The sequence below is a fragment of the Epinephelus lanceolatus genome, chromosome 2, assembly GCF_041903045.1.
Source record: "Epinephelus lanceolatus isolate andai-2023 chromosome 2, ASM4190304v1, whole genome shotgun sequence".
Lineage (NCBI taxonomy): Eukaryota > Metazoa > Chordata > Actinopteri > Perciformes > Serranidae > Epinephelus > Epinephelus lanceolatus.
The window spans coordinates 2692684-2719784 of NC_135735.1; the positions used below are offsets into that span (position 1 = coordinate 2692684).

A 27101-nucleotide genomic window follows, 5' to 3' on the forward strand; every position below is an offset into this window, starting at 1 on the left:
AACATTTAGAAAGATGACACACTTTATTAGAAAGGTTTCCACATAAAACGTGGATATGGCATACAGTAGGCACAGTCAGTAACCAAACACACACACACACACACACTGTGGTGACAGGCAGTCAAGGCTTAAAGGACAATGCCACTCAAATTTAAGCCTCCCTGCAGTCAGAAACACTTCGAGTGTCAGAACACAGAAACAACTTTTTCACAGAACTCGACCAGAGGATATAAAGACTCTAATGTGCGACGTTATAAAGACACCATCCGGAAATGCTTCACTTACATTTTCTTATTATAGCAACTCAAAAGTTTCAGTCAACATCATACAAACATTTTAGAAAACAAGTTTTATCTGATATTCATTACTCAGTTAAAAATAAAAGATATTCTTTACAGTGCTGCTGCTTTTATTGTGAGACGATACTCTAATATTATTGATCTGTCTGAGAAGGAAATACTCGTATGGAGTTTTTCATTTAGCAAAAATAATAGTTTGGGATTCAAATTAATTTAAAGCCGGAAGTTAGTTTAACACACAACAATGTTTTACTGCCACCCTGACAAAAAATATTTGATCACTTTCTTGTTATAACGAGTAAAGTTTATAATTTTAATAAGATCCTTGTCACAGCATATTTTTTAATGTCATAAGGACATATATTTCTCGTTATTACTGGACACCAAATTAAGGAGGAGGCATATTTTTAGTTCAAATTCAGTTACTGAAATTATAGTTGAATTATATATTTATTGAATTATTCTGTTTTTATAATACGTCGCTTGTTTTTAGTCATAAAACTTTGCTGCTAACACAAAATCAATGTGTTTGCTTAAAAGACGGAAAAAGTTTTTTGTTATAACAACAGCCCAACTCATCTTCAGTTAAACAAGATTATTATTCCATCTCAACACTGTGTGCACAATGAATGAATATCACATACAGTGAACAGTGTTGTATTTCATGTCTCCATCTGCTGGTGGGCCGTCATGAGAGGCAGAGGAGACTTGATGATCACTAAAATTAGGTGGGGAAAGAAGGGGATATATTGATATTTGTATCAGTTATAGGCCAAATAAGATTTTATATATCGGCAAAAAATCCAATATTGTGCATCCCTAGTTGAAATATAAGTTTGTACATCACAACCAAATTACCAGAAAATATATTGCCAGTGTACGTTTCTGCAAATCATGGATGTGCTACATTTGCACATAATTATGTTGCGGATTTATTGAAACTTTAGATTTAAACAGTGCTGTGGTTATAATACTTAATGTTTAAGTACAAAGACCTCTTGGTTAAGGTTAGGGAAAATAAAATACCCAGTTTAGGGGTACAATCCTTGCTGGAAACTCCACAATGGGTCGCTAGAAACACCCACGTTTGGAGGCTGAAAAGACTCCCTAAAAACAGCTAGCTTTGTCTTTTGTTGGTCTGTAGCAGTGGTCTGCAGTGTGGCAGGTATCTTGCCTAGGTGTCACACCATCCGCTATCTCCTCCGCCCAGTGGCGTATAGTTAGGACGGGCCCCAGTGCACGCTATTGTGCACATATGGTCTTGTCACATGATCAGAGACTTGACACTGGATAACATCAACTTACATATTACCCAGCAATCATGATTGCATATCGGTGTGTAACAAAAAATACCAAAGAAAAGAAGAAATTAAGAAATAGTTAATTTTGCAAATTAATAGTTTTAGAATAGTTGATTTATAGAATAATAAGCATATGATTTTGTTACAGATGCTATGGACTGTTTTACAAATAAAGAAAAATTAAACATGACAGAGATGGGTTTACCTGTCTCACGGGCGTATATAGAAAATGGCAACGTTCTTAATTTAATGAGAGTTCTTCTTTAGAGGTAACAGTCATTCATAAGGGCCCATTCTCCACCTAACACAGGGCCCCAGTGCAACAGCAGCGCCTGCACTGTCTATATTTACGCCCCTGCCTCCAACCTCCTGATGACAAAGTCAGCTCATATACTACGTCACGTTGATATGATACATATGAGATGTCCAATGTATCTGTAGTTTGCAGAAACGTTCAATGGCAACATTTTCATTGTGCGACTGGGCTGCAGATCATAACAAAAAGACTTCAGTGTGTGTCGCACAACTTCAGCAGTGGAGCATCCAAAGAACATTTTAACATTTGGAAAATTACTAACATACAAAATTATTGTGGTTGTACGAAAACGTTGATGTTTAGCAGCAAGAAAAATTGTTTAATATGAAAAGCATGTAAAAATAATGAAGTTATTTTGGTCATGGTGACAGTAATAAACTGCAGGAGTAAAATAATTAGTGGGATGATAAACTTTCTTTTCTCTGGAGTAGCAGAGGAGATTTTAAATTGTCAGGTAAAAGACGTTCACCCTCTCCTCCTCCCTGTGCTATTTATTATATTTCATCCATTATAAGTTTCACGTGTCGCCCTCTCAGCACTAGAATGAATCATATTACTCAGATACAAAGCAGAGAAAGCAACTCATCAGGTCTCCTCAGCCTCGGTGTCGCAGGGTGTTGATGAGTGTTCACTCAAGGTTTTGACATTATGTGTGAATTAAAGTGAGAGAGCTTTTAAATATGAAACAGGAAGGGAAATATATTCTTGACAACTTAAAAATGACTTCGCAGGGATCTCGTTAACTCCTGTTGAGAGATCGAATGCTAAAACTTCTATCAAGTACATCCTGTGAATTTTAAGGCATATTGCTACTTAATATTGTATGAGTGTCTTGATGAGTACACATGTTAACCTCTCCTCAAACAGCCGCGGTGAGCAGGTTCCAACTGTGGTGTGTTCCACATCATAAACCGTTTTACTGATTCAACACAGAAGAAGTCAGTGATCCGTGACGGAGGAGTCAGTGAGTCAGCCGACTGGATGTAGCTGAGCTTCTCAGTTCTGCTCCTCTGAAGAGAAAACACTTTCATCCACTTATACTTTGTGATATCACACTTCAGATTGCTGCGACCTGCTGCCACAGAAACACATGAAATGACCACGACCTCTGAACAAAACATCACGTGATGGTGCCAGCATCACAGAAACGGCGCCGATCATAAGTGAAGTAGGATCCTTCGTCATGGTGAACACATGAATTCCCTGGTTCGACGTCTTCACACAGTGGGCAGCGGTTAATGTCACAACCCCATAGGTGGTATGAAGAGCGACATATACCGCGTAGGGTGGAGGTCAGGGTGGAGGATGGGTCAACAAACGCAGGACTTTAAGCCTGGAGACCACTGTTCATGTCACGTGTGAAACTAAAAGTCAACATTGACTTCTTTTAACTTTACATTCTTACGTCATTTACGTGGTTACATTGCTTTGCGTGACGTACTTAAGTCCAGGGTTGGGTGCTGTTCACATTTGAACTTATATTGGTGCTGGTTCCAGTAGCTGGAATTCATTACGGTATAAAATGGTATCTTTTTCCTTCCTTTACGTTCTCTGTAATAACAAAAATGTTTTTTGTGAACAAGCTGCAGGGGTGACGTGCTCAACTAAAAAACAATGGAGTGCACTCCCAGTTCCCTCGTCTTGAAGTCATTGGGTTTACTTGGATGAGTTTTTGGTTTGATGTCTGAAATAAGGTCTGTGGTTCACACAAGCTAAAGAGACTTCCACGTGTTGTTCTACAACATAAAATATGTCAGTAAATACCCCACTGTGAATTCTGAAGCTTTTAAGTGCCTTACAAAAGGCGGCTGCTAACAAGTGGCTAAGTAGTACGTGCTATATCGTAGCATTTGCGTTTCTTGAAGACGTTTCGCCTCTCATCCAAGAAGCTTCTTCAGTTCTAAATGACTGGTACGAAGTTGCAGGCTATAAACCCTGTGTGGGTGGGAACCCTTGCAGAGTCGTAGGGGTCACGTGAGCTCTTAGTTTCAGAGTCGTTAAGGTCACGATGTGAGTCGTTGACCCACCCTCCCACCTGACACTTCGTACCAGTCATTTAGAACTGAAGAAGCTTCTTGGATGAGAGGTGAAACGTCTTCAAGAAACGCAAGCAAGTCCAGTTGCCTGTGGTATAGCACTTACGATTACCATGACCTGGATGACTGAGAATCTTCACAGACAAGTGGCTAAATAAAACTACAGAATGTCATCAGACTGAACACGGCTTTACAGCCTCGTTGTCGCGGCGATGCTAAAATCATGCGACTCTAGTGTCGTTCATTTATAACCTAACGTTAGCTTTTTACTTCTTGTGACTGCATTTTGGCTTCAACAGTCATGAACGTGGTGTTCATTTGTGAAGATTATTTTGCTAAACAAAACGTGTAAGGATCATAAATGTTTGCCACAGAGCTTATTTTCTGCAGTAATCTAAAATCCAATGGAAAAATCCCAAAGGCTTTTTGATGAGGGACCAGTGTGTAATGCTGTGTCAAGAGGTCGTGGTGATTTCACATGCTTCTGTGAGATCAGATTCCTTGTAGATATTTTGTTGATGAAGCTTTTTGTTTTTGCTTTTCTTCGACTGGCCACTTGGTCTCCTATGCATTGATCATTTTTAGGCATTTCCCAGAAGCACTTTCAAAGGGGCCGTGAGGACTGATGTGAGCTCTGTGTTGCATCAAAGGAACAGCTCAACATTTGGGTTGGGCTGCAACTAACAATTATTTCCATTATTGTAATTTCCCGGATCAAGCAATCAATCACTTTGTCGTTAAATGTCAGGAAACAATGAAACAATTTCTGCCGTGTAATTTCCTCGAGCACATGGTGACATCTTCAGATGCTGTTTTATCCAACAGGAAGATCCAGAGCTGTTCAGTTTGTTATTATGTGTGACAAAGACAAGCATCCCAAAGATGATAAAAATAGTTGCCAATTACCCATAATTTTCTGTTGATCGTCAAACTGATTAATCGTTTAATCACTGCAGCTCTACCTTTGGGGAAATATTCTATTTGCTTTCTTGCTCAGAGTTGGATGAAAAGTGTGGAGCCACTTATTTTAGCTGAGCATAAAAACAGGAAACAGTGAAACAGCTACTCTGGTGTCTCTGCCCTCAAGGAGACGGGCCAAGATATCATCCACCACATAATAACTCTTTAATCGTCAGTTTTCAACTTTGCTTTTAGTTTGGATGAAACAAACAAATAAAAATGTGTAACGTGAAGCATCATTTTGTTATCTCCATCTGAAGGACCAGGCTAGCTGTCGCCCTGTCTGTTGACTGTTTGTTCAGACTTGAGGGCAATATCGATTTTCTCATCTGACTCCTGTCAAGAAAGCGACTAAGAGACTATTAATTTAAGCTTATATGAGAAAGTGGAGATCAGCGGCTGATTTTCAAAGATATTTTTTCATCATGAAGCTGTTTGACATTCTGCTCTGTTGAAACTTAGTCTGTCTTTCTGGATCCTGGGGACATTTTCACCCCGAGTTGATCCTCTCAGGGAGACATGCTTTGTACAATCCCACGTCGATCACTCGAACTGGCAGACCTTAACTACAGCCGAGGCTGATACACGGTAAAGAAGTGCTGTACAGACAAACTGAGAGTGGTGACAGCTCCTCTCAGACGGGGGAGTCTGTTTTCTGCGGCTCTCTGTGCGACATCATTATTTAGTTTGGGTGGTAATCCCGGAGGATCAAGACAGTTCATCACCAAATGATGAAATGGACCCAGAAATGTGATATTTATCACCAGCAATAGTGTTCAAGCATGTTTCTCCTGCCAGCCAGAGATTATGAACCATCCACATCCAGCTGGCAGCTCAGAGATGGGTAGACTGGCTAAACTGGAAGATTTCCCAGTCGGGCTTCATGACCTCCCAGGTCCTTCCTTCAGCGTCCACGGAGGGAAACCTGACGTCAGCAGCAGCTGCGGAAACACTTCTTGAAGAACTTCTTGAACTCTGTGTTGAAGATGGTGTAGATGATGGGGTTGAGAGCGCTGTTGACGTAGCCCAGCCAGGTGACAGTGCTCATCAGACTGGGAGGGATGTTGCACGTCAGACAGACGGCTCGCATCGTGTGCACCACGAAGAACGGAGTCCAGCAGAACAGGAAGCAACCTGCGTGAAGATATGAAGATCAGAGTTAGTCGTCAAGTAAAACGATAACTTTAAACCGTCTTTAATACAAAGTGACAGACTGACTTCTGCAGCAGCTTCTGGAGTCGTGCTCGTGTTTATCCTGTGAGTGCCAGCGGGGGGATTAAAATATGCTGACACCATATTTCACAATATGTCACAAACACACGACAATATGCATCAGGGGGTTGATTTATTCTCTCACCAATTATGCCTCTTTCTTTTGGTACCTATCATTCTTGTTTTTGCTGGCAGGAGCAGTAAAATGACATCAGTCAACAATGTGAACTGTCACAGGGCTCAAAGCAATTAAAATCTTGGCACAGTAATTTTCCTGTCAAGGAGAGAAAAGTCTCGGTCTTTAAATCAGGTTCTGTGGCCGATGAAGGTGTCTGGAAACCGTCTCTCCTGCTGAGTTCAGACGTGAATTATTTAGTTGCATGTAGATACGAATGAGATGAGAATCGGCTTGTAAAAGAACTAAAAGAAAAAAAAAAGAAGTTTTTCTCCATTTGTTTCATTGATTATCAGCATTTTGAACCAAAATTTATAGGAAATGGTTTAACATTTATTGCATGTTTTATTAAAAGACATCAGAATAAAAAACCTCTATTTCGGTAGTTTGCTTTAATCAAAACTTTCTATGTACAGAGCTGTGAGCGCTGTGTCATGTATCAGTGGTGAATCTTAATAGTCAAGTTAAATACGGCAGTGTAAAAATACTCTTTTATACATAAGTCCTGCATTAAAAATGCTATTTAACGCGATTCTTCCCTGATTTTCAACCAGCTTTGTATCAAAACAATGTGGGTAGTACGTGTAAATGAACTCTGGTAAGCTTCACTCCATCTAACTGGTGCCTAAAATATCCCTACTTGCCCCCTGGCAAATGTTTTGCTGGCTCTCAGGCTGTTGCTTGAACTACAGGCTGTACCTCCGCATTTTCGTAATGGTCACCACCATGCCACCACTGCAGACATAGTAGTGTAGAAGAGTATAGAAGCAGATCAAGAGACAAACCCAGCTTCTTTCTCTCTCCAACTTGGACTGAAATCTGATCAAACTGAAAAACTAGGCAATGCTGATTGGATATTTATTAAGACGATGTAACTGCACTGCCTATTTCTCTCCTAAGATGTTTTTAGAGACATGTTTTACCGTCGTGTTTAGCTGTGAAAGTGAGAGTATTTGAACAGGAAGTGGGCGCCATACTGTTTCCTGCACAGTTAAAAAAAATAGAGGCTAAAAATCTTGGACCAAACAGTAAAACTGCAGCGGTGGTCAAATATAAACCAAGATTATGTTTCTGAGTCTATTTCTCACCTCAGATGTTTTCAGAAACATGTTTCAGCTCGTCGTTTAACTGTAAGAAATCGAGATTGTTTCTTGCCAGCCGGCCACCATTGTTTCAAATGGACACGTTCGCATTATGTCACCCACTAGCGGGAGCGTTTATTGGTCCGGTGCAGCACAGTGCATTCTGGTACTTGTAGGTTTTCTCTCTCTTGAGCAAAAACATCCATTTTCTCTGTTTTAAAAGTAATTGCATCTTTCTACTAGATTATAGATTACCCTACAGAGGCTAAACATTCATTCAGACACAGTTTCTGGTGAAAAAACAGTGAAATGTGTCTTTATAGCATTTTCACAAATAGAATAAAGGTTTCACAAATCAGAAACTGTGTCTGAATGAATGTTTAGCCTCTAGGATAATCTAGGCCAGATTTGAGAAGTCTAGGTACAGTGGTTTTTGATCTGGACCTGGTCTAATGAGGTCTAGGTATAAAACAGAAACGGTGAAATCTCCCCTTTAGCATTTTCACAAATAAAATAAATGTTTCACAAATACAATAGTGGGTGTCAGGTAAAGTTAATGTCTTACCTAAAATGTCTAAAATGTTTTCACATCAAGAAGTGTCACAAAAAACAGACAATCAGTGGACAAACAGTCGCACTGCACATTAAGTTAATTTCCTCTTAACTTTCCCCTTAAGTGCCGAATCGGAAGCTGGCGAATCGGAAGCTAACTTCAGCATCGTTTTATCGTCGATGTAATTCACACAACAATAATAGCAGTTCTGCTCTACTTTGTGCAAAGCAACCACTCCACCAACCCAAACACGGTCGCAGAATAAGTACCCCCCTCATGGTAACAGCACTCAAGCACTCCCTGATGTCAGTGCCCTGATGAGCTCTGAACAATCTGGAGTCGTTGCAAGTATCTATATATCTGTATCTTTAAAAGTCAGAACAGATCTTATCAATGTTTCTGAGGTGATTAAGACACAATTGGACAAGCTTAGTGACATGCTGCTCAAAACATAAATTACTATTGATCCGAATCTGATCAAGCATCTGGGACATGTGGTGCTCCACCTCACAACCCACAGGACTCACAGGATCCAACGTGTAATGCCTTAATCTGTATTAACCCAAGAACAAATGAAATCAAACCTGGACAGAGGGTGGAAGTTTGCAAACATGAACTTGCAGTATTGGCAATGAAAACATTCTGATTCTGACGATACTGCAGAAGTGTGAGGCAAAATCTAAATGTTCAAACTTAAAAAGTGAAGCTGCAACACACACTGAAATATGCTTTCATTACAGTTTAAAGATACAAACACGAATGTTTCCAAAGCTAATATTACAGGTACAAAACTCTTTTTTCAAGCACATCTTTTTAAATGATGTAATTTATTAGATATTATAGAATATAAGTGTCAAGCTGAGCGGGAGAATATAACCTTAATGGACGGGGTCACGCTGTAACTGCAGGCAGAAAATCAAACTTTATATTTTAGCCGGTCTCATCTCAAACATAAGTCCCTCTCTCCTCCTAAATGATCTCTCATTAATTTCTACTTTCCCATGTTTTGTCCCGCCTGATGATTCAACTTCAACAGGAGAGACGGTGCGTTTCATTGTGACTTGACAGCGTGACTCTAAATGATTCACGACCAGACGGAGTTCATTAGAGACGAGGTAGAAACGTAACGACCCTGCTGTCTCATAATTTTTACTGCAGACATTTCTGCTCCAGGGTGTTCGATAAATTTTGGATTTCTTGACTTTTTTTTGTCTGCTGCCTCTCAGGAAACTGTGATTTCAGAAAGGATAAAGACACAGGAAACTTTAATGTATTAACTGACCACAGGGACAGACAGTCGAAGGTAAATTTGCTCTTGCTGTCCGATTCAGAGACCCGAGTGTGAAAACATGATTTATATCCTGTCTTCAAACTAAAAGCAGAGGTCTATCCCCGGCTCAACAAACACCAGCGAGCTCTCTGTTTGAGCAGGTGAGCTGGGAAACGATAACACACCTTTAATAAGCTTAGTTTCCTTGATGAGCAGGGACTATGAATAACCGTGTCACTGAATCAAAGTGAGGCCATTCGTCTCAGGTGTCATCTCATGTCAGCGATAAAACGGATTTATTCGCTTTGTGTTGAGAGGTTGATGGATGAGATTTATGTCGCTCTTTCCAGGAGATTGGATGACTTTGCATAATAACCCACAGCTGTACTGTCAGTAGGACATCGTGCATGCTTCTTATTCATAAGATGCATTCAGGACAGCTCTGATGATGTTAAGTGGAGGGATCTGTGTCTGTCCCAGTATTCAGGAGTATTTGAGGCACAAAAACATGACAGAAACTCTAATTAACAGCACACTCCAGTTTCACCTGACAGTTACCACTTCCTACCTGAGCCTGGCTGATGTTACTGCCATGTTGGACTGAAATACTTTTGAATATCCTTGAAACACAGAATCAGTGTCATGTACTGTCCAAAATATTTGTCCTTTCTCGGGGTCCTTTTTGTCTGTTTTCATAGTTTGTTGTAAATATTGCAATCGTTCCACACATAAACATGTGAGTATTTAATTTAAAGATATAACCCTAATTCCAAAAAAGTTGTGACACTATGTAAAATGTAAATAAAAACAGAATGACCTATATTCACTTCACATGAATACAATACAGAGACAAGATGTTTAATGATCAAACTGATAAACTGTTTATGTGAGGCAGGTGAAATTATATTCCAATATTCCAATAATGCCTAAATCTGTATTAACCCAAGAACAAATGAAATCAAAGATGGACAGAGAGTGGAAGTTTGCAAACATGAACTTGCAGTATTAACATGCACCAAATCACCAAGACCTTGTACGTGCAACTGTTTGCAATTAAAATGTTTCTGATTCTGACAATCTTGCAAAAGTTTAGAGGCAAAATCTATATCTGACATCAGTGTCTCAACAGTCCGGGGTCAACGCTTCATAATGTTCCACACATGTTCAGTAGGAGACAGGTGTGGACTGCAGGCAGGTCAGTCTGGTACCTGCACGCTGTCACTACGAAGCCACGCTGTTGGAACACGTCACAATGTGTCTCATCGTCTCCCTGGAATAAGCAAGGACGTCCCTGAGAAAGACGTCGTCTGGATGGCAGCATATGTTGCTCCAAAACCTGTGCGTACCTTTCAGCATTCATGGAGCCTTCACAGATGTGAAGTTACCCATGATGCACCTCTCCATCCCATCTCACATACTTTGAACCTTGAGCTGGCAACAGTCTGGATGGTCCTGGAGGACATGACGTCCATGATGGACTGGTCAGACCACTTTGTGTCGGTCCATCTCAGATGAGCTCGGGCTCAGAGAAGTGGGTGGAGCCTGGTACAGTCTGAACTGTCATTGGTAGATGCAGTGATGTGTTTACAGACAGTGGTTTTCCAAAGTGTTCCTGAGCTCATGTAGTAGTATCCTTTATACAGTCATGTTGGTTTTTACTGCAGAGCAGTCTGAGGGGTCAAAGGTCAATCAGTGTTGGTTTTCAGCTTTGCCCCTTAAGTGCAGAGATCTCTCCAGATTCTCTGAATGTTTTGATGATATTACGGATTTTAGAAGGTGAAATCACTAAATGAGAAACTTTGTTTTTTAACTGTTGGACTGTTTGTCCTCACAGTTTTTCACAAAGTGGTGAACCTGCCCGTCCCTGCTTGTGAACGACTGAGCTTTTCCAGGACGCCCCTTTCACACCTGATCATGACACCATCACCTGTCACCAGTTACCTGTTTACCTGTGGGATATTTTAAACTGGTGTTTATGAGTATTTAACAACTTTCCCAGTCTTTTGTTGCCCCTGTCCCAACTTTTCGGGAGCCTGTTGCAGCATTAAATTCTGAGTAAGTGTATATTTGTGAAAAACAACAAAGTTTATCAGTTAAAACATTAAATATCTTGTCATCATACTGTGTTCAACTGAATATAGGTCAAAGATAATTTGCAAATCATTGTGACCAGTCACATTTTTAGCCAACTTTATTGGAACCAGTGTTATATAATATAATAATATGTCACTCTTCCACATTAAAATGTCTAAAAACAACCAGTCCAATGTAAAACATTTAGTTGAGTTGTGAACTTACAGTGTCCTAAACATTTCTGAAAACGTTCAAACTCAGAGAAATTTGTCATTTTATTCAAGAACACGCTGCGTGTCATTTGATCACTGTCGCCTGTCCCTTTTGTGCATGTGTCAGGGCTGTAGTTGTGGAGAGATCACTGTAGAAGCTAAAAAAAAGGGTCTCATGGACACAGTGGTGACCTGCGGGGTGCAAACTATCAAAATAAACAACAGTAATAATCGACAGATTAGTCGACAATGAAAATAATCGTTAGTGGCAGCCCTACTTCTAAGTGTGTTTTTTAGGCATTCATGAGCACCTCCAATTCCACAGGTGTAAACTAAGTTGATTGCTTTGGTGACTCAAGGTATCGGGACTCCATTGATGATGGCTTTTTATTGTGGATGTGCATGCGCTTGTACCTACTCAGAGTTGACTGAACTAATTCAGATCAGCTGTTCTGGAACCGGATACTCAGAGTTTCCCAGCTCAGGGTAAGTCGACTCAGAGTTCAGGATTAGACTCGAAGTTTGTTGAACCTCCTACCTGGAATACCCCTCTGATCTCAGCTCGTCTGTGCAGCAGAGACGGTGTGACTCTAACATCATGTGTTACATAATAATTGGATTGAGGGCTTTAAGCTATACTGGCGCTACTTGTTGAGAGACGGTGAGTCAGACATGAGGCTTCTATCCCGCCACTCACAGTGAACCTGCGTGAACGTCTTCACACCTACAGCTAACCGAGTGGCAACACAAACGAATTGAAAATGCAAAGTGTAACAGATAATTAACTGTTTGATCACACTCTGGAGTCCAGAGTTAATTTTATCCTCATAAACATGCAGTGGTTATACATTTCTTTGGATGTGTAAATTAAGATTTGAGGAGCAAAGATGCTGTTGGGACTGAAAATGTGAGAAATCTGTTCATAATTCATCTTCTGTTTGATTAATAGACGTCACACACAGCTGGGTAGTAATTACCTTATTGAACCGTTCAGCATTTAAACACCTCACGTACTGTCTCAAGCAATTTTACTTTCATTTCCTGCTTCAGTGAGTAAACAGATAACTGAAATACACAAGAGGCCGTAATGAAAGGCCTCTTGTGTACAGCAACAGGAAACGACATTTTCACCTCAAAAACTTTAACGAGTAAACAAACATCAAAAACACAATCTTTCAGTTAGTCAGCTGGTAAAATCTTCACACAAAAAATAAAGAGAAGCCAAAGAAAGAATCATTCCACTGATTTGTTTGGCTCTTAGAAATCTATTTATGTAAGTGATGAAGAACAAGAAGCACCTGAGCTGCCTGACTCCTGACTGTAACACCTGTCAGATATTAAACAGTTGTACTGATGAAATAACTGTGACGACCTGTGCAGACCAACTTCACCCTCTGAAAAAATACAGCACTCTTATTCGTTTGAATGAGGTCATGCTGGCGGTTCAGCGTGCTCAGAATAAAGGTCAATCTCGATAGCTTTTCATGATTAAAATGCCTTTGTTAAAGAAAATCTTAAAAGCACTCAAACCTCTGCCAAGGCTGCAGTCGCCTCCTGTGAGTGTGTTACTGTCACAGCAAAAACAGTTTTAATAAATCAGCGTCTATATAAAGAGCTGAATCACATTCATAGAGATCATAGTGATGGAGCAGGAGTCGACAGCCTTTACTATGAAAGAGACGTTCTTTAACCAAAACTTTGAAACATCTGGAGCCATAAAACACATTTAAGCTTTATAATGAAGGTAACTCAGCCTGTTTAGTTTAAATGAGTCTATCAACATTACTAATAGGTCTAAATGAGAATTCATTAGTATGTTTTATGACAAGGTGGCTACTCTGCATTTGGCTAATTATGATTAGCAGCGTTGGCTATGAATGTAAACAAGTCTTTCCACACACTATTAAAGTCTCTGTTTTCCTCTGAGACTTTTCCTTATTTGGATTTAGAACCTGTAACCAGGCACCAGGCTGGAGATGGAGGAGTTATTGGGTGCATTGGCTTCACTTTTTTCCACTAGAGAATCTAAGAATTTTTAAGGCCCTCAACAATAATAAATTAGAATTAAAATGTAAAAAAAAAAAAAAATGTTATTCATTTCCATATCATTTTCGTTAAAGCCACAGGGAGCCACAGTAGAGGGGCTAAAGAGCCACATGTGACTCAGAGCTGCAGGTTGCTCTGTGATAGACAATCAAAAAAGCCTCATCCTGCAGAAACACATCACTCTGCCCAGTCGACATAAGAAAATGTTTGCATTGTACGTTTCTGCAAACCACTGACACATTACATTTGTATGTTTCATATGAGTCATATCAGTGTTTCTAAAGTGACGTACTATAGGAGCTGACTTTCTCATCGGAGGATGGTGGATGGTGTGACAAGCTGCAGACCACTGTTCAACACCAACAAACAACATACTGGTCGTTTTTTCGTTATTTAATTAAAGTCTATTTGACTTCTGGGGGCGGAAACTGTGGAGCATGCTCAGAGCGCCTCGGCCAGTTTGGGTCTGATTGACTGTATACGTGCAGGAGTCATATGATCTGGGTGTGTTAGTCCCACTGTGACAAATTCATTTTAGGACCATTTCAGTCACACTAACATGTTTACGTGTGTTTTAAAAGTCCGGTTTTAGTCAGACTGACACAATAAACTGATTTTCTCTGATGTCATGTAAACTAGGCTGACCAAACGTCCTCTTTTGCCCGGACATGTCCACTTTTCACGTCCTGTCCGGGGTGTATTTATAAATTGATGATAATGTCCAGTTTTCCTTTTGTGTGTGTGTGTGTGTGTGTGTGTGTGTGTTAGAGTGCGGCACGGGCTGCATATTTCTGTCCAAACCCAACAGTCATTTTGTTTTGTTATGTCCGAAACCGAACCAAGCCCGACATTATTTAATTACTAAAGCACTGAGTTTGTGTCACACAGTTGTTATGGTTACAGGCTATTTAACAGGCCGGGCGTGCGACGTGGGTGCTCTGCGGAGAGGGAGACCTCCGTGTTTGAGACAGGAGCGGGCAGCGGGAGGTCCGAGGCTTCCAGCGAGGGGAGAGGTAGAAACAAACAGCCAATGTGTGTGTGTTCTGTTCAGGTGTTGTCACGTAAATAACAGTGCCCAAGCAATAAACAGGACAGACAATAGGATCACTGAAAGCTGACCGAATCCGACCTGAGCCCGAATACAATTTATACATTTTTGCCCGAACCCGGAACAACCCGTCAGGACCCGTCGGGACTCGTCGGGCTCGGATCGGGTAGCCACACTCTAGTGTGTGTATGTGTCCCCTATCTATAGGGGCCTATCTGAATTTCTGTCTTTGAGAGATATTATTTTGTAATATAACTGAATTTTCTATCCATACATATAAACTTTAAATATATTAAAATTATAAGGCATCTTTGAGTAAACTGCGAGTATCAGTTAAGTAGGCTATGTCGTGTCCCCTTTTTTGGAAATCAAAATATGGTCACCCTATGTAAATGTACTGAGTGAAACAGGGTTGAAACTGATTTCTGTTTCCTGATTTATTTGTTTCTTTAACGTGAAGCTGCTTCCTACTGGCCACGTACGTTATAATTCCCATCTGAATGTTCCTGAATGACACTCATGCACGTTTGTTTACGTGCAGCACAGATGAGCATAATAACACTTTGAGCTTTTAAGTGTTGCTCACAAATTGCTTTTGTGAAGCGGGTCCTTGAACCAGAGCTTCAGCTTACAATAATAATACATTTTATTGGTGTAGTGCTTTCAAAGGTACTCAGAGGCACTTTACATGGTAAAAAAAGACAAAACATTAAAAGCAATAACAGAATAAAAACAACTACAACAATGGAAAGTGAAGGGGAGCTAATGGACTCACAGATTAAAAGGTGGGTTTTGAGTGCCGTTTTGAAAGACCAGTGTGACAGAGAATGTCTGAGGTGTTCATATAGAGTTCTAGAGGGAGCAGGCCCCGCCCCCTCCAGGTCTGGTGCTTGGACCGGGTGGACAGACTGTGGAGAGCTTTTAAGGTGATGAGGAGAATTTTGAACTGGATTCTTTGTTGAATATGGAGCCAGTGGAGGTTTTGAAGGACTGAGGTGATGTGATCTGGTGTGGAAGTGAGTGAGCAGCAGCCAGCTGTTAGGAAACATGGGCGGTGGGACAACATGTTCCTGTCAGGGCCCCTCAAATCACTATATCTCTGTGCAAAATTTTATACTTACTGCAATTATAATCCAATTAATCATATTGAGTAGTAATTTTTATTGTTTTGCTAAAAAGATGTCCTCTAATGAACGATTAGAGAAAAGTAAAATCAAACATTGAATGAAGAAATTACTGCAAGGTGTTAAATCCTGACTGAAAAACTGCTACTATGATCAAATACTGGTCAAATTGTGTGCAGATCTGAAATAATGTAAAGACTGTATGGCTTTGCAGTGTTATTTGGCCCCCTTTCAAACAAGATAGTTGGTACCAATGGATGCTCTAGTTTAATCTGATGTCTTGTCTTCACTGTAGCTTTATAACTGAGCCGATACAGCAGGTTTTAGTTGCTAAAAATTACTCTGCCTCACTTCTCGCCTTCAGCTCTGCCTGTCGTACCTGCTGCTTCTTCACATTAATTTGTGAGACATTTGTCCATCACCTCTTTTCTCCTTTCATTTTCTCGTTCTCTCTGTATCCTGGATTCTCCTCAAGCAGCATCTGAACCTCTCTTTTAAATGAACCGCATCATTACACAATACCTGCAGGCGGCTGGGAGTATCAGAGGGAACACTGAAATGTGCTTTAATGATAAAAATACATTTATCATGTAAATACTCATAACTTGATTTAAGTCAGTGAGTATATTGTTGTACTTGATCCTATTTAAGGGTCAACCATAGACCTTTTCATGGGCCCCCCCTTGGCCTTGGGACAGAGTCATCTCTACCCTTTGACCCTCCTGATGGCGGTCCTGGTGAGCAGATTGCAGACTGCATGTCAGCTCTGGAGTCAGATTTCTATCTGATCATGGATGTTTAATGTGAAGAGTCTGTCTGGGAGGTGCAGCTTTAGTGTCTGACAGTGCTGTGAAGGAGTAGTTTAGGGTTAAAAACACCTTTAAGTGTATTTAGATCGAGTTATCATAGCTGCTGTACTGTGTAGCCCATTTTACACTGCCTGTTCAATGTGGAAATGTTGCACCATTCTTCCACCTTGCCGCTCTGTATAAAAGGTGTGATCATGAAATGAAGGAACAGATTTTTTACCCTTGAAGCCAACAGCAGAGATAGTTGAAGTGCCTAATCAGTGTGAAAAACTTAGCTGTATGAGGAGAACTGGCTCCAGCTTTGGAGGCGAGGCCTCGTTCATTCCTGTCAAAGTTGCTAAGTGGTGCATGGAGCCACAACAGTTTGACCCCCCCCAGGTACATCAATACCTAGATCTTCCCCATAATTGGGCCCACTGAGCAAGTGCACTCAAATTTTCACGAGCCCAGCAGCCACTTCCAGTTTAGCCCTCCACTAACTTGAATGGGAATAAAAAGATTTAATCGTGCTGCTCTTCTAGAGTTCCAAAAATGTTATCGAATAGAATGGATGAAATCCCAATAGTGAAACAAATCATTCATCCTCTGATTTACTGATGCCTCTGAGTCTGTGGGAGAGAAAATCTTTTGGGGCCTAATGACATCATGTGACAGATCCGGAAGTTGTAACTACATTATTTAGCCACTATAAAAATTACATGTCACGCTTCTTTTGCTTCTGGAACGTCAGCATGCTGTCTACAATCACACACTGGGGCTGCATGATGGCTGCATTGTTTGGTTCTGTGTAAAAAAAGTCAAGCTGACGTAATGAGGGGTCTGTGTTTCAGGAATATTTTTGGATCTCTGTGTAAAAAGGGCTCATGAGTCCCATGATCTCTGATTGGACGAGAAGGAGAACGTGAACACTCACCTACTACGACAGGTAGCACCTTCATAGCTTTCCTCTCCCTGCTGTTGATCTTGGCTCTCTTCTTCCTGTGCTGCTGCTGACTGAACGTTACCGTGGGCACAGAGTTCTCTCTGTACTGCCGAGGATAAGGAATCTCCTGCTGTATGTAGTCGCCCGTATCGTCTAGCCGAGACTGGGCCAAGTCCCTCTCGATGATCCTGGGCAGAGGCATGGGCAGAGGCCCGGGGATGGTGCCCGTCAGCGGGGGGAGGGCGGTGGCGACAGCGGCGTGCTGCAGCTTCCTGCAGGCCTCGATGCTGCTGCGCAGTTTGACCTTACGGGCCTCCTCCCAGTGCCGCAGGCCACGGAAAACCCCGAAGTAGAGCAGGACCATGATAGGGCAGGGGATGAAGAAGGAGCAGACTGAAGAGTAAACCACGTAGTTGTTGTCCTCCAGTTTGCACTCGCTGGGGTCGCGGTCAGGCACGTTGTTGATGCCAAAGATGACCGGCGAGGCCACGGCCAGGGCCAGCAGCCAGGTGGCCGACAGCAGGATGAGCTGACGGTGGTCCACATGTTTACGGTTGTAGTTCAGAGGGATGGACACGGCAATGAACCTGCAGGACACAGGAAGAAGGGTTAGAACTAGGGCTGTAGTCTCCTGGTCGACTAGTCGATTATTTGGTCGCTATGCTCTCGTCTGACCAAATTCTCATTGGTTGAATAATCGCCGTGTTACTTTCATAAGGAGAAAAGTGCTACATCAACAGCTTTCCAGGATTAATCCATTATTTCCTGCGGTGGGGGGACAGGCTAAGTTACCTGTGAAAATAGGGGTGTGTTCAAAACACCCCCGTTGTTGACAGAAAGTTGAACTCGCCCACCCTCACGCTCAGCGTTGCGGTGACACAGACCTCCTGTCTGTCTCTGTAAGCTGACACCATTTCCCTCAGTGGAAAGAAGCTTGTATTTACTTGTATTTCACAGATAAGAAACAATAAATTGTGAAGACAGTAAAGCCTCCACTAAAATAGCAAGAGTCAGACACGAGTCTCACCACACTGCCTTTTTTTTTGTTAAACTGACTGCCACGAGTAAAAGACGTTTGCTGCACCTTATTATTGTTGCCAGGCAACCACCCCATCACCTCCTCGCCCTAACCTTCCCATGTAATCAATCTAGCATTTATTTATTGTATGTATCCTGCAGTGATCAGTGTGTAGCTGCTGCCATGTTGAGGCAGAGGGTGCTGTCTGTAGCTCTGGTTGAGGGTGAGAGGCTGTCAGCAGATAAACAGAGATCTGTGTGGGTACATGAGACCCTAAAAAAGAGGCTGGATCATGGGGAGTACCACCAGTTGGTCCAGGAGCTTCTCCTCCATCATGGACATTTCCAGGCAGATTTTAGGACGACTCAGGAGCAGTTTGACAACCTGCTGTCTATCACCAGGCTGTATAGCTCTGGGTATCCAGCAACCACTACCACCAGTTTCTCCTCCATTGTTTACCAACTGTAAACTTGTTGTGACCACCACAGAAGGCCCGCCTCTCAAATCATCCCATTGGGAAAAAAAAGTGGAGGTGACGTGGGGCGCTTTTACGCTCTGAGTTGACTTTTTTTTTTTTTCAACTGGAGGGGTTCAGAGTTCACTCCAGCAAAAACGCCAGATGCATCACAACACAAAAACAGTGAGCAAAAAGCTTCATTCTCATTAAAAACAATCATCAAAAGGCTCCAGCTGCTAAAACACTTTCTGTGTGATCGGGGCCTAAGTCTTTCCTTCTCAGTTTTTCAATTACTTGGAAAAAAAAAAAGATTTTGAATTTGCAAAAATCTTCACCTACTCGTCTTGTTTGAGCTGCAGTAAACTGACTCACTTGTCCACATCTGCCCTACATGTCTTACTCAGCTTTTGTCATCACAAAGTTGCACTGCAGTTTAGTAACGATGTCTTTGTTTCACCAAAAACAAATTCAGGAAAAATAGCAGCAGTGCTGCAGCTGTTTAAAAATAATGTGAAAGAATCACCTCCATCTTCTCACTGCTCACACATTTTGGTTCATTTTAATTTCAGCTCATCAACAGCTCACACCTGCGTCAAAGCTCTGGTGAGCTGAAATCCAGTGCAGGAGAATCACACCTCAAGTTTCTGAACGATTCTCTGCATCAGAGCGAAGCAGGATTTTAGAGTCTGCAGGAGAATATTTCAACATCTGAATCATTTATGGATCAAATTCAAGTCTTGTTTTTAAATTTTGAGATAAATATGAATCCTCACGCTCCCTCCTCTGGTTCTCTCATCCCCTCCTCCATCGGCTCACACAGTGAAAACCAAACAGAGGCTGCTTGTCACGTTACAGCAGAGGAATGACTGATGTCCCCGTCTAAACCTCGACCAGACACACACACACACACACACACACACACACACACACATGTAGACGTACCTGTCCACGCTGATGGCGCACAGGTTGAATATAGAGGCGGTGCACAGCATCACATCCATGGTCATCAGGCTGTCACACATCAGCATGTTCAAGGACCAAACTCCACCCTGAAACTACACACACACACACACACACACACAGCGAGAGAGAAAGAAACACACAAACAGCGACTGATTAGCTGCCCCAAATCTGAGAGTAAATATGTTTAATCCCGTTGCACCACTGCAGCTCAGTGTTGAGACAAACATTCCTCCAGGGAAACACTTCCTCCCCTCCTGACTTCTCTTCAGGTGAACATGGGAAGGTTTTAACTTTCAGACTGACTCCTCTAATCCAGAGAGTGCATGTGGACGAGCCACCAGCGTGACACTCGCTAGATTAAGTGGCTGCAGCCACTAGCACGGGTAACAAGATCACAAATGCAGCTAATTAAAGAGGACTTAGAGGGGAAGCGTCAGCAGGGCATCTCTGAGCCACACACGTATTCACACAGACACACACACTAAAAACACAACGTCTGCAGGTGTTAGCTGTGATACAGACGACTGTCATGGGTGGATTATAAAACTAATGGCCCCTGGGCACAGACATGTAAAAGCCCCCCCGCCCCTCCTAGATAAGAGCCAGACACAAAGTGGCTGCAGCAGTTTACTTTTTCTGTCTTGTGTGTGGTCACTTTAGCTGCTGACTGCGTTGTTCTTCACATCTTTGTGGTTGTTTCATGTCTCTTTGTAGTCCTTTAGCATGTTTCTGTTGTCATGTTGCATGTTCTTGTAGCCATTACATGTGTCTTTGTGGCCGTTTTACTTGTTTTCATGATCATTCTGCACGTCTATGTGGCCGTTTTTGCACGTTTTGCAGTCAGTTTGCTCATCTGTGGTCATTCTGCATGTCTTTGTAGCTGTTTTGCATGTGTTTGTGGTCATTTTGTGCGCTTTTTTAATCAGTTTGTGGTTGTTCTGAGTGGTGTTGTTATCATTTTGTGTGCTTTTTTAATCATTTTGCATGTCCATGTAGTCATTTTATGCATCTTTGTAGCCATTAAGCATTTTTTGTAGTTGTTTTACACATTTTTGTAGTCATTTAAGATGTCTTGTCTATCATTTTGCATGTTTTGTGGTCATTCTGGATGTCTTTGCAGATGTTTTTTGCATGTTTTGCAGTCATTTCACGCATATATGGTAATTTGGTGCACTTTTTTAAATCATTTTGCATGTCTATGTCGTCATTTTATGCATCTTCATAGTTGTTAAGCAATGTTTTGGTCGTTGTTTCACACATCTTTTCAGTCATTTTGCATGTCTGTGGTCATTGTGCATGTTTTGTGATAATTCTGCATGTCTTTGTGGCCATTTTTTGCATGATTTGGAGTTATTTTGCGCATCTGTGGTAATTTTGCATGTCTTTGTGGTCCTTTTGTGTGTTTTTGTTATTATTTTGTGTGCTTTTTAAAATCATTTTACATGTCTGTGATTCTATTGCCTGTTTTTGTGGTCAGTTTGCATGTCCATGTAGTCGTTTTATGCGTCTTTGTAGTAGTTAAGCATATTTTTGTAGTTGGTTTACGCATCTTTAACGTCATTTTGCATGTCTTTGTTGTCATTTTGAATATCTGAGGTCCCTTCACATGTTTTTGTAGTAGTTTTGTGTGTGTTTGTGGTTGTTTTGTGCAACGTCGTAGTCATGTAGCACAACTTAGAGGTTGTTTTTGCATCTTAGTGGATGTTGTGTGTCTCTGTAGGCCTGTTCGTTTTGTGCGTCTTTCAGTGACACTCTGCAGGTGAGGCCGGACTCTCAGGTGCTGCTGTTGGTTGACAACAAACCTAAGTTAAACTGAAGTGTTTAGTTCCCACTGATGGAGGTGAGGAGAGACTCTCTGACTGTCTGAAGCTTCCTGCTACAGAACATCCACAGTGACACTGCACAGATTTTAAATACTACAGCACACATCCTGTTAATATGGCCCCTGTGGCCCCCTGTGGCCCGAGGTTCAGTAACCCACCCGGCTCCTGTAGGTGCTTACCTCTGCGTAAACGAAGAGCGGCAGCACCAGCACCGCCAGCAGCAGGTCTGCGAACGCCAAACTGACTATGAAGTAGTTGGTGGTGGTTTTTAAAGCCTTCTCCAGGTACACGCTGAGGCACACGAGCACGTTTCCACCAGTGATGATCACAATCAGTAAAATCCCGAATATGAGCGCGGGGAAGTTGAAGTCCGTAACCGCGGCCGCCGGCAGCGTGTCGTTGTTAAAATCAGTGGAGATGTCCGACATGGTCGCCGGTGGTGTTCCGCCGTGCGCCGCAGACTGACGGGCTCCTTGTCCGACAGAGACCGACTCTCTCCGGGGTGGTTTTCATCTATGAGCCGTATCCAGCAGCTCCGAGATGAGCAGGAGCGTCACAGGTGAAGTCTGTGAGAGTTTTCCCGAGAGGTCGCTCATCTGACGCGTTCAGTGTGCGCAGAGCCCGCGGTGCGCTCCGCTCTCCAGACGCACAGTCACCAGATCCTGCTTTAGAAACCCTCCTTCCCCGGCCCCTCGGTTTACTTTTCTTTAACATTTACTGAGCTGACACCGCCGGGCTCCTGTAGCATTATGTGGATCAGTTTCCTGGCGTCCTCTCAGCCCGCTGCTGAAGCAACAAGTTTGCAGAGTGGACGAATCAGAAGGCAACAGCTTAAATCCATCTGCGTAAATCTGCTTACTGGAGCTCTGCTGCTCGCTTGGTGTGAACAGTCCCAGCAGGAGTGAATCAGCTGGTTGACCAGGACAACAAAGATCAGTTCAGTGTTGTGCTGTTGTTTAATGACAGGGCCGTAATCACCTGTTTACCATCAGGGGACCATTTACACCTCTCTGTGGCACCACCCAACAGGAGGGGGCTGAAGCCGGGAGGAGGAAGGAGACATATTTAAAAACTTAACAGCAAGGATTAATCTGTGGTAATACATCATCACATATTCGTTAAAAATATTTGATATTTATAATCTGAATCTGCAAAGTAACTGAAGTTATCAAATAAATGTAGTGGAGTAAAAAGTATTTGCATCTCGAGTGGAGCAGAAGTAAAAAGTGTAACATAAAGGTGAAGTATCTCAAAAGTGTAGGCTACTGAAGCACTTGAGTAAATTCACTTGTTTTTACTTCCTCCCGCTGGTATTTAGTCACTTTAATTTAGTTAAATTTCACTTCTGTGGCTCAGAGGTAGAGCGGGTTGTCCACTCATCAGAGGATGAGTGGTTCGATCCCCGGCTCCTCCAGTCTGCATGTCGTCCTTGAGCAAGACACTGAGCCCCATTTTGCTCCTGATGGCTGCTCCATCAGTGTGTGAGTGTGTTAAAAGCTGAGTAGCAGGTGGCACCATTAATGGTAGCCTCGGCCACCCCTGTGTGAATGTGACGCGTAGTAAGCGCTTTGAGTGTTCGGACGATGCTGTACAAGTGCAGGTCCATTTACCATTTACTACTTCTACAACTGTTCTACTACTAGGCCTACTATTTCTATGAGCAGTGGTATTCAGTTATTTAAAAGAAATCCACTGCTACAACATGCTAGTATGTTTCTGGTATTTTACTGCTACAACTGCTAACATTGTACCATTGTGCTGCTGCCACTGTTACAACTACTACTAATAATAATAGATTATATTTATAGGCATCTATCAGGACACTTAAAGTCACCTTACAGACAGAGATAGAGAAAATAACAGCAGATTAAAAAAAGTCAGCGACATAAGGAATAAAGCAATATGAAATAAATAATAATAAAATAATAATAACATAACAACAAATAAATATTCAGCAAAGCAAGTTTACAGTGAATAAAATTCTATTTAAATAGTGGATGTGTGTGGCTGGACGGACGGGAGTCAAACTGAACAGGCTAGTTTAAAGAGTTTGGAGGCTTTATTTGAAAGTGAAGAGTTGATGCTATGATGTCCAGTGGAGGGAGCTCCAGAGGCGGGTGGCGGAGTGGCTGAAGGCTGTAGACCCCATGGTGGTCAGGCGGGACAGTGAGGTGGATGGAAGAGGAAGACCTGAGAGTGTGGGTGGGGGTGTGGAAGAGTTGGGGTTATGGATGGCCTTAAAGGTGAGGAGTAGGATCTTAAAGGAATACTCCAATGATTTGGGAGTTATGCCCTTTCTTTATCATTTTCATATTTAGACAACATGAACGATATCTTTTTTGTGTCTGTACGTCCAGTGGCTGGGTCTCAGTGGTTAGCATTGCGGCTTAGCTTAGCGAATACAATTGAAGTTAGAGTTGCCACCCGTCCCGTTTTTCCCAGAATTGTTCTCTTTTTTCATCAGCTGTCCTGGGAAAAAAAAAAATCTCTCCTGGGATACTATTTGTCCCATTTTTTGGGGAAAATGCAGCAGCAGCAGGCCAAGGAGTCCATCCAGAATCAGTGCAACAGGCTCAAGAACATCTGTGTCAGAGAGACAACAAAGAGGTAAGAGGAGCTGTGGGAAGTCCTAACAGTTCATTTAGTATATTTACACATCCAATCATGTTTTAATTTGTATTTTTTCCATTTATATTTAACCCTATGGGCCCGAACGACGTATAGTGCGTCCAAATTCACACCTGTTCTTCTCTATGGTTTTTCTCTGCGACCGTGCATCATAGCGAGAAGCCACGCATATCACGTGAAACAGCAGAATCGTAGCTTTCCGAATGTTTTCACAGCGAAAAAAAATGATAAAGTTACACTAAAATTATGAATAACAGAGCTTTCATACAGCTCTGTACACACATTACTGTTGGATGGATTACTCATGAATGCAGGCTCGCACAGAAATGCCACGCATATCACATGAAAGCACAGGAGCAGAGCTTTCCAGTGATACCACACACATCATTGTGCTGTCATCCCATCACACTATAAATCCAGATCAATTGTCTACAAAATAAAAACCTGACGGATTTCTTTACCACGTCTTGGGCTTGTGTGTGTTTCTCCCTGTCTATCCACATTTGTAGTCCAGCTTTCAAGATGCAAATATCTCCATATTGTCCAGTTGACACTCGTCAAACTTTGTATGACAAGACCAGCCACTTCACCTTTGCGCACCCAGACAACTGCAGCCTAATTATGCATGCTGACAGGGCCGTAGTCACCATATACATTGAGGGGGACATGTGCCCCCCCCACCAACAACAACAAACTTTGTTTACTGCAATCAAAGTGGCAAATATTATCTTGGAGGACATCACTGCACTTGGGTGACTATTTTTCTATGATCTTAGATGTAAATATTGCATGTTTCTTTCAGATAAAACATATTTTTGACTTGTGAATGAATCAATGGAATTTCTTGCAATAATGAAAAAATACTGTCAATCATGTCCGCCTGGCACAAACCACATGTTTTGGACAGCTGTGAAGTGACAGAATGTCCCAGCATCATGGTTCTTATATTGCCAGATTCCAGAGAGTCTCCCCTCTTCATATATGGCAGAATATGTCAACTTCCAACTTGCTATGGTGAGATACATGTAAAAATGTAAGAATTTAGTCACACAGATTTGTTTTTTTCATTGATATAAAAATTAATATAAAATACAGGCACATAGAAGGACATGAAATGATGGCAAATCTGGTCTCCTATGTCCGAATTTCATGTTCATTGGTCAGTCTGAACTGGTAATAATGGCCGAGCCCTCCGCCTCAAACATTTAGTCGAGTGTCCCTTTGTTTCACAAATCCAAGGTGGCAACCGTAATTGAAGTCTATAGGGGGTCAGTAGCCTACTCGGTAAGAGTGAACAAATAAACGTTACAGAAACCCTGAAGCTGGCGTTTCTACACGTTCTACATTTAAAATAAATATGTTTAAACATTAATTAAGCCGCAATGCTAACTGCTGAGACCCAGCCACTGGACGTACAGACACAAGAAAGATATCAATCATGTTGTCTAAATATGAAAATGATAGAGAAAGGGCATAACTCCCAAATCATCAGAGTATTCTTTTAAAGTCAACAGGGTGTTTAACAGGGAGCCAGAGAAGCTGCTAAAGGACAGGAGTGATGTGATTGGTGGAGGGGTGTCTGGTGATGATGCGAGCGGCAATCAATGCAGGATGTAACCAGGATGTGAACATGAATGGCGGCACTGTGCGGTGTGAGGGACGGGCCAAGTCAGTTCATATTGTGTCATTACTACTACGACTATTCTACTACTGTCACCTGCTAGTATTCTTGTACTGCTACTGCTGCAACTACTTCTGTGACTACTGATAGGCTACTACTTCCGCTGATACTGCCACTATACTAGTACAACAGCTATTACACTACCACTGCTACATTCATCACTGATGTTGGAAGTGACATTGAATAGCAGGCTACAGTTGCATGCTAACGTTTGCAGCTTACAACAGATGTTGGGGAGTTGAACAGTATTTCTTAAAGCATGTGAACATTTAGTTTCCTTGGGTGAACGTGCAGCTCGCTGTGTTGTGTCTTATATTTTGAGCAGTTTGTAAAGCACATGTAGCAGTGACACTGACTCCGGATCATCTCGGGTTAAAACACGTCCCATCACCGCTCTTTGTGTTTGTTTATTCCCTCTGCCTCACACAACCCGGACGTCAGGGAGCAAATATTTTTATACTTCTTACAAACTAATCTTAGCTCCTGAATTTGCCATCAACAGAGGGCAGAGAGGTTTTTTAATTCCAGGTGTAGTTTTCACCTCACCTCGTTCTAATCAGACATCACATGCTGCAAACAGCTGACAAGTTTTCCAGCGACTCTTCTGCTTTTGATCTCAGTGTAAAGGTGTTTGTGCCGCGGCTGCTCCTGTGGCATGAATATCATTAGAATAAAGTCAGCAGCAATTAGTTTTCTCACACGTCGTCACAAAGCCCTGCGAGGAAAAGGAGAATAGAACTCATGCTTTAAAAAACGCAGGTGTTTAACCAGCCTTGAATCCATCTGGGCAGAAATACATGAAGAGAAGGATCACTGTGAAGTATCTTCTCTCTGATGGAAGTAAAGAAGAACATGGATTAAAATCTTTGGTTCCTACACATCATGTAAACTTCTGATGTACAGAATTACATCTGAACACATAAAAGATACGAAGATGAAGCAACAAGCACAGTTAGCATCTGCAAATTAAAGTATTTCTGATTTCCTGGCAGGAAGTTGCCTGTTACCAAAATAATCTGTTTATATGTAAGCATGTGATCAGCTCTGAGTCAGAGGTGAGGTAAGACTTCAGGACGAGATGATATCAGTGGTA

General features: G+C 41.9%; 1 protein-coding gene across 1 annotated transcript; it reads right to left on the reverse strand.

Annotated features, from left to right (window-relative positions):
• On the reverse strand, positions 1–22613 carry drd4b (dopamine receptor D4b). Its single transcript, XM_033618934.2, has 4 exons — positions 21879–22613; positions 19856–19968; positions 17430–18025; positions 1–6046 (listed from the first exon to the last, which is right to left on the reverse strand). Exons 1-4 carry the CDS (start codon positions 22125–22127, stop codon positions 5844–5846), a joined length of 1161 nt encoding a protein of 386 aa, XP_033474825.1. The 5' UTR covers positions 22128–22613; the 3' UTR covers positions 1–5843.
• Between the last annotated feature and the right edge of the window lie 4488 nt (positions 22614–27101).

What these genes read in the sequence shown, in the direction of transcription:
- drd4b (XM_033618934.2), bottom strand. Translation starts at nt 22,127, where the DNA reads ATGTCGGACATCTCCACTGATTTTAACAACGACACGCTGCCGGCGGCC. An exon ending in TGCGCCATCAGCGTGGACAG is followed by an intron (nt 18,026 to 19,855) that starts GTACGTCTACAT and finishes TGTGTCCTGCAG; the next exon opens with GTTCATTGCCGTGTCCATCC. An exon ending in GGTGCTACCTGTCGTAGTAG is followed by an intron (nt 6,047 to 17,429) that starts GTGAGTGTTCAC and finishes ATCTTCACGCAG; the next exon opens with GTTGCTTCCTGTTCTGCTGG.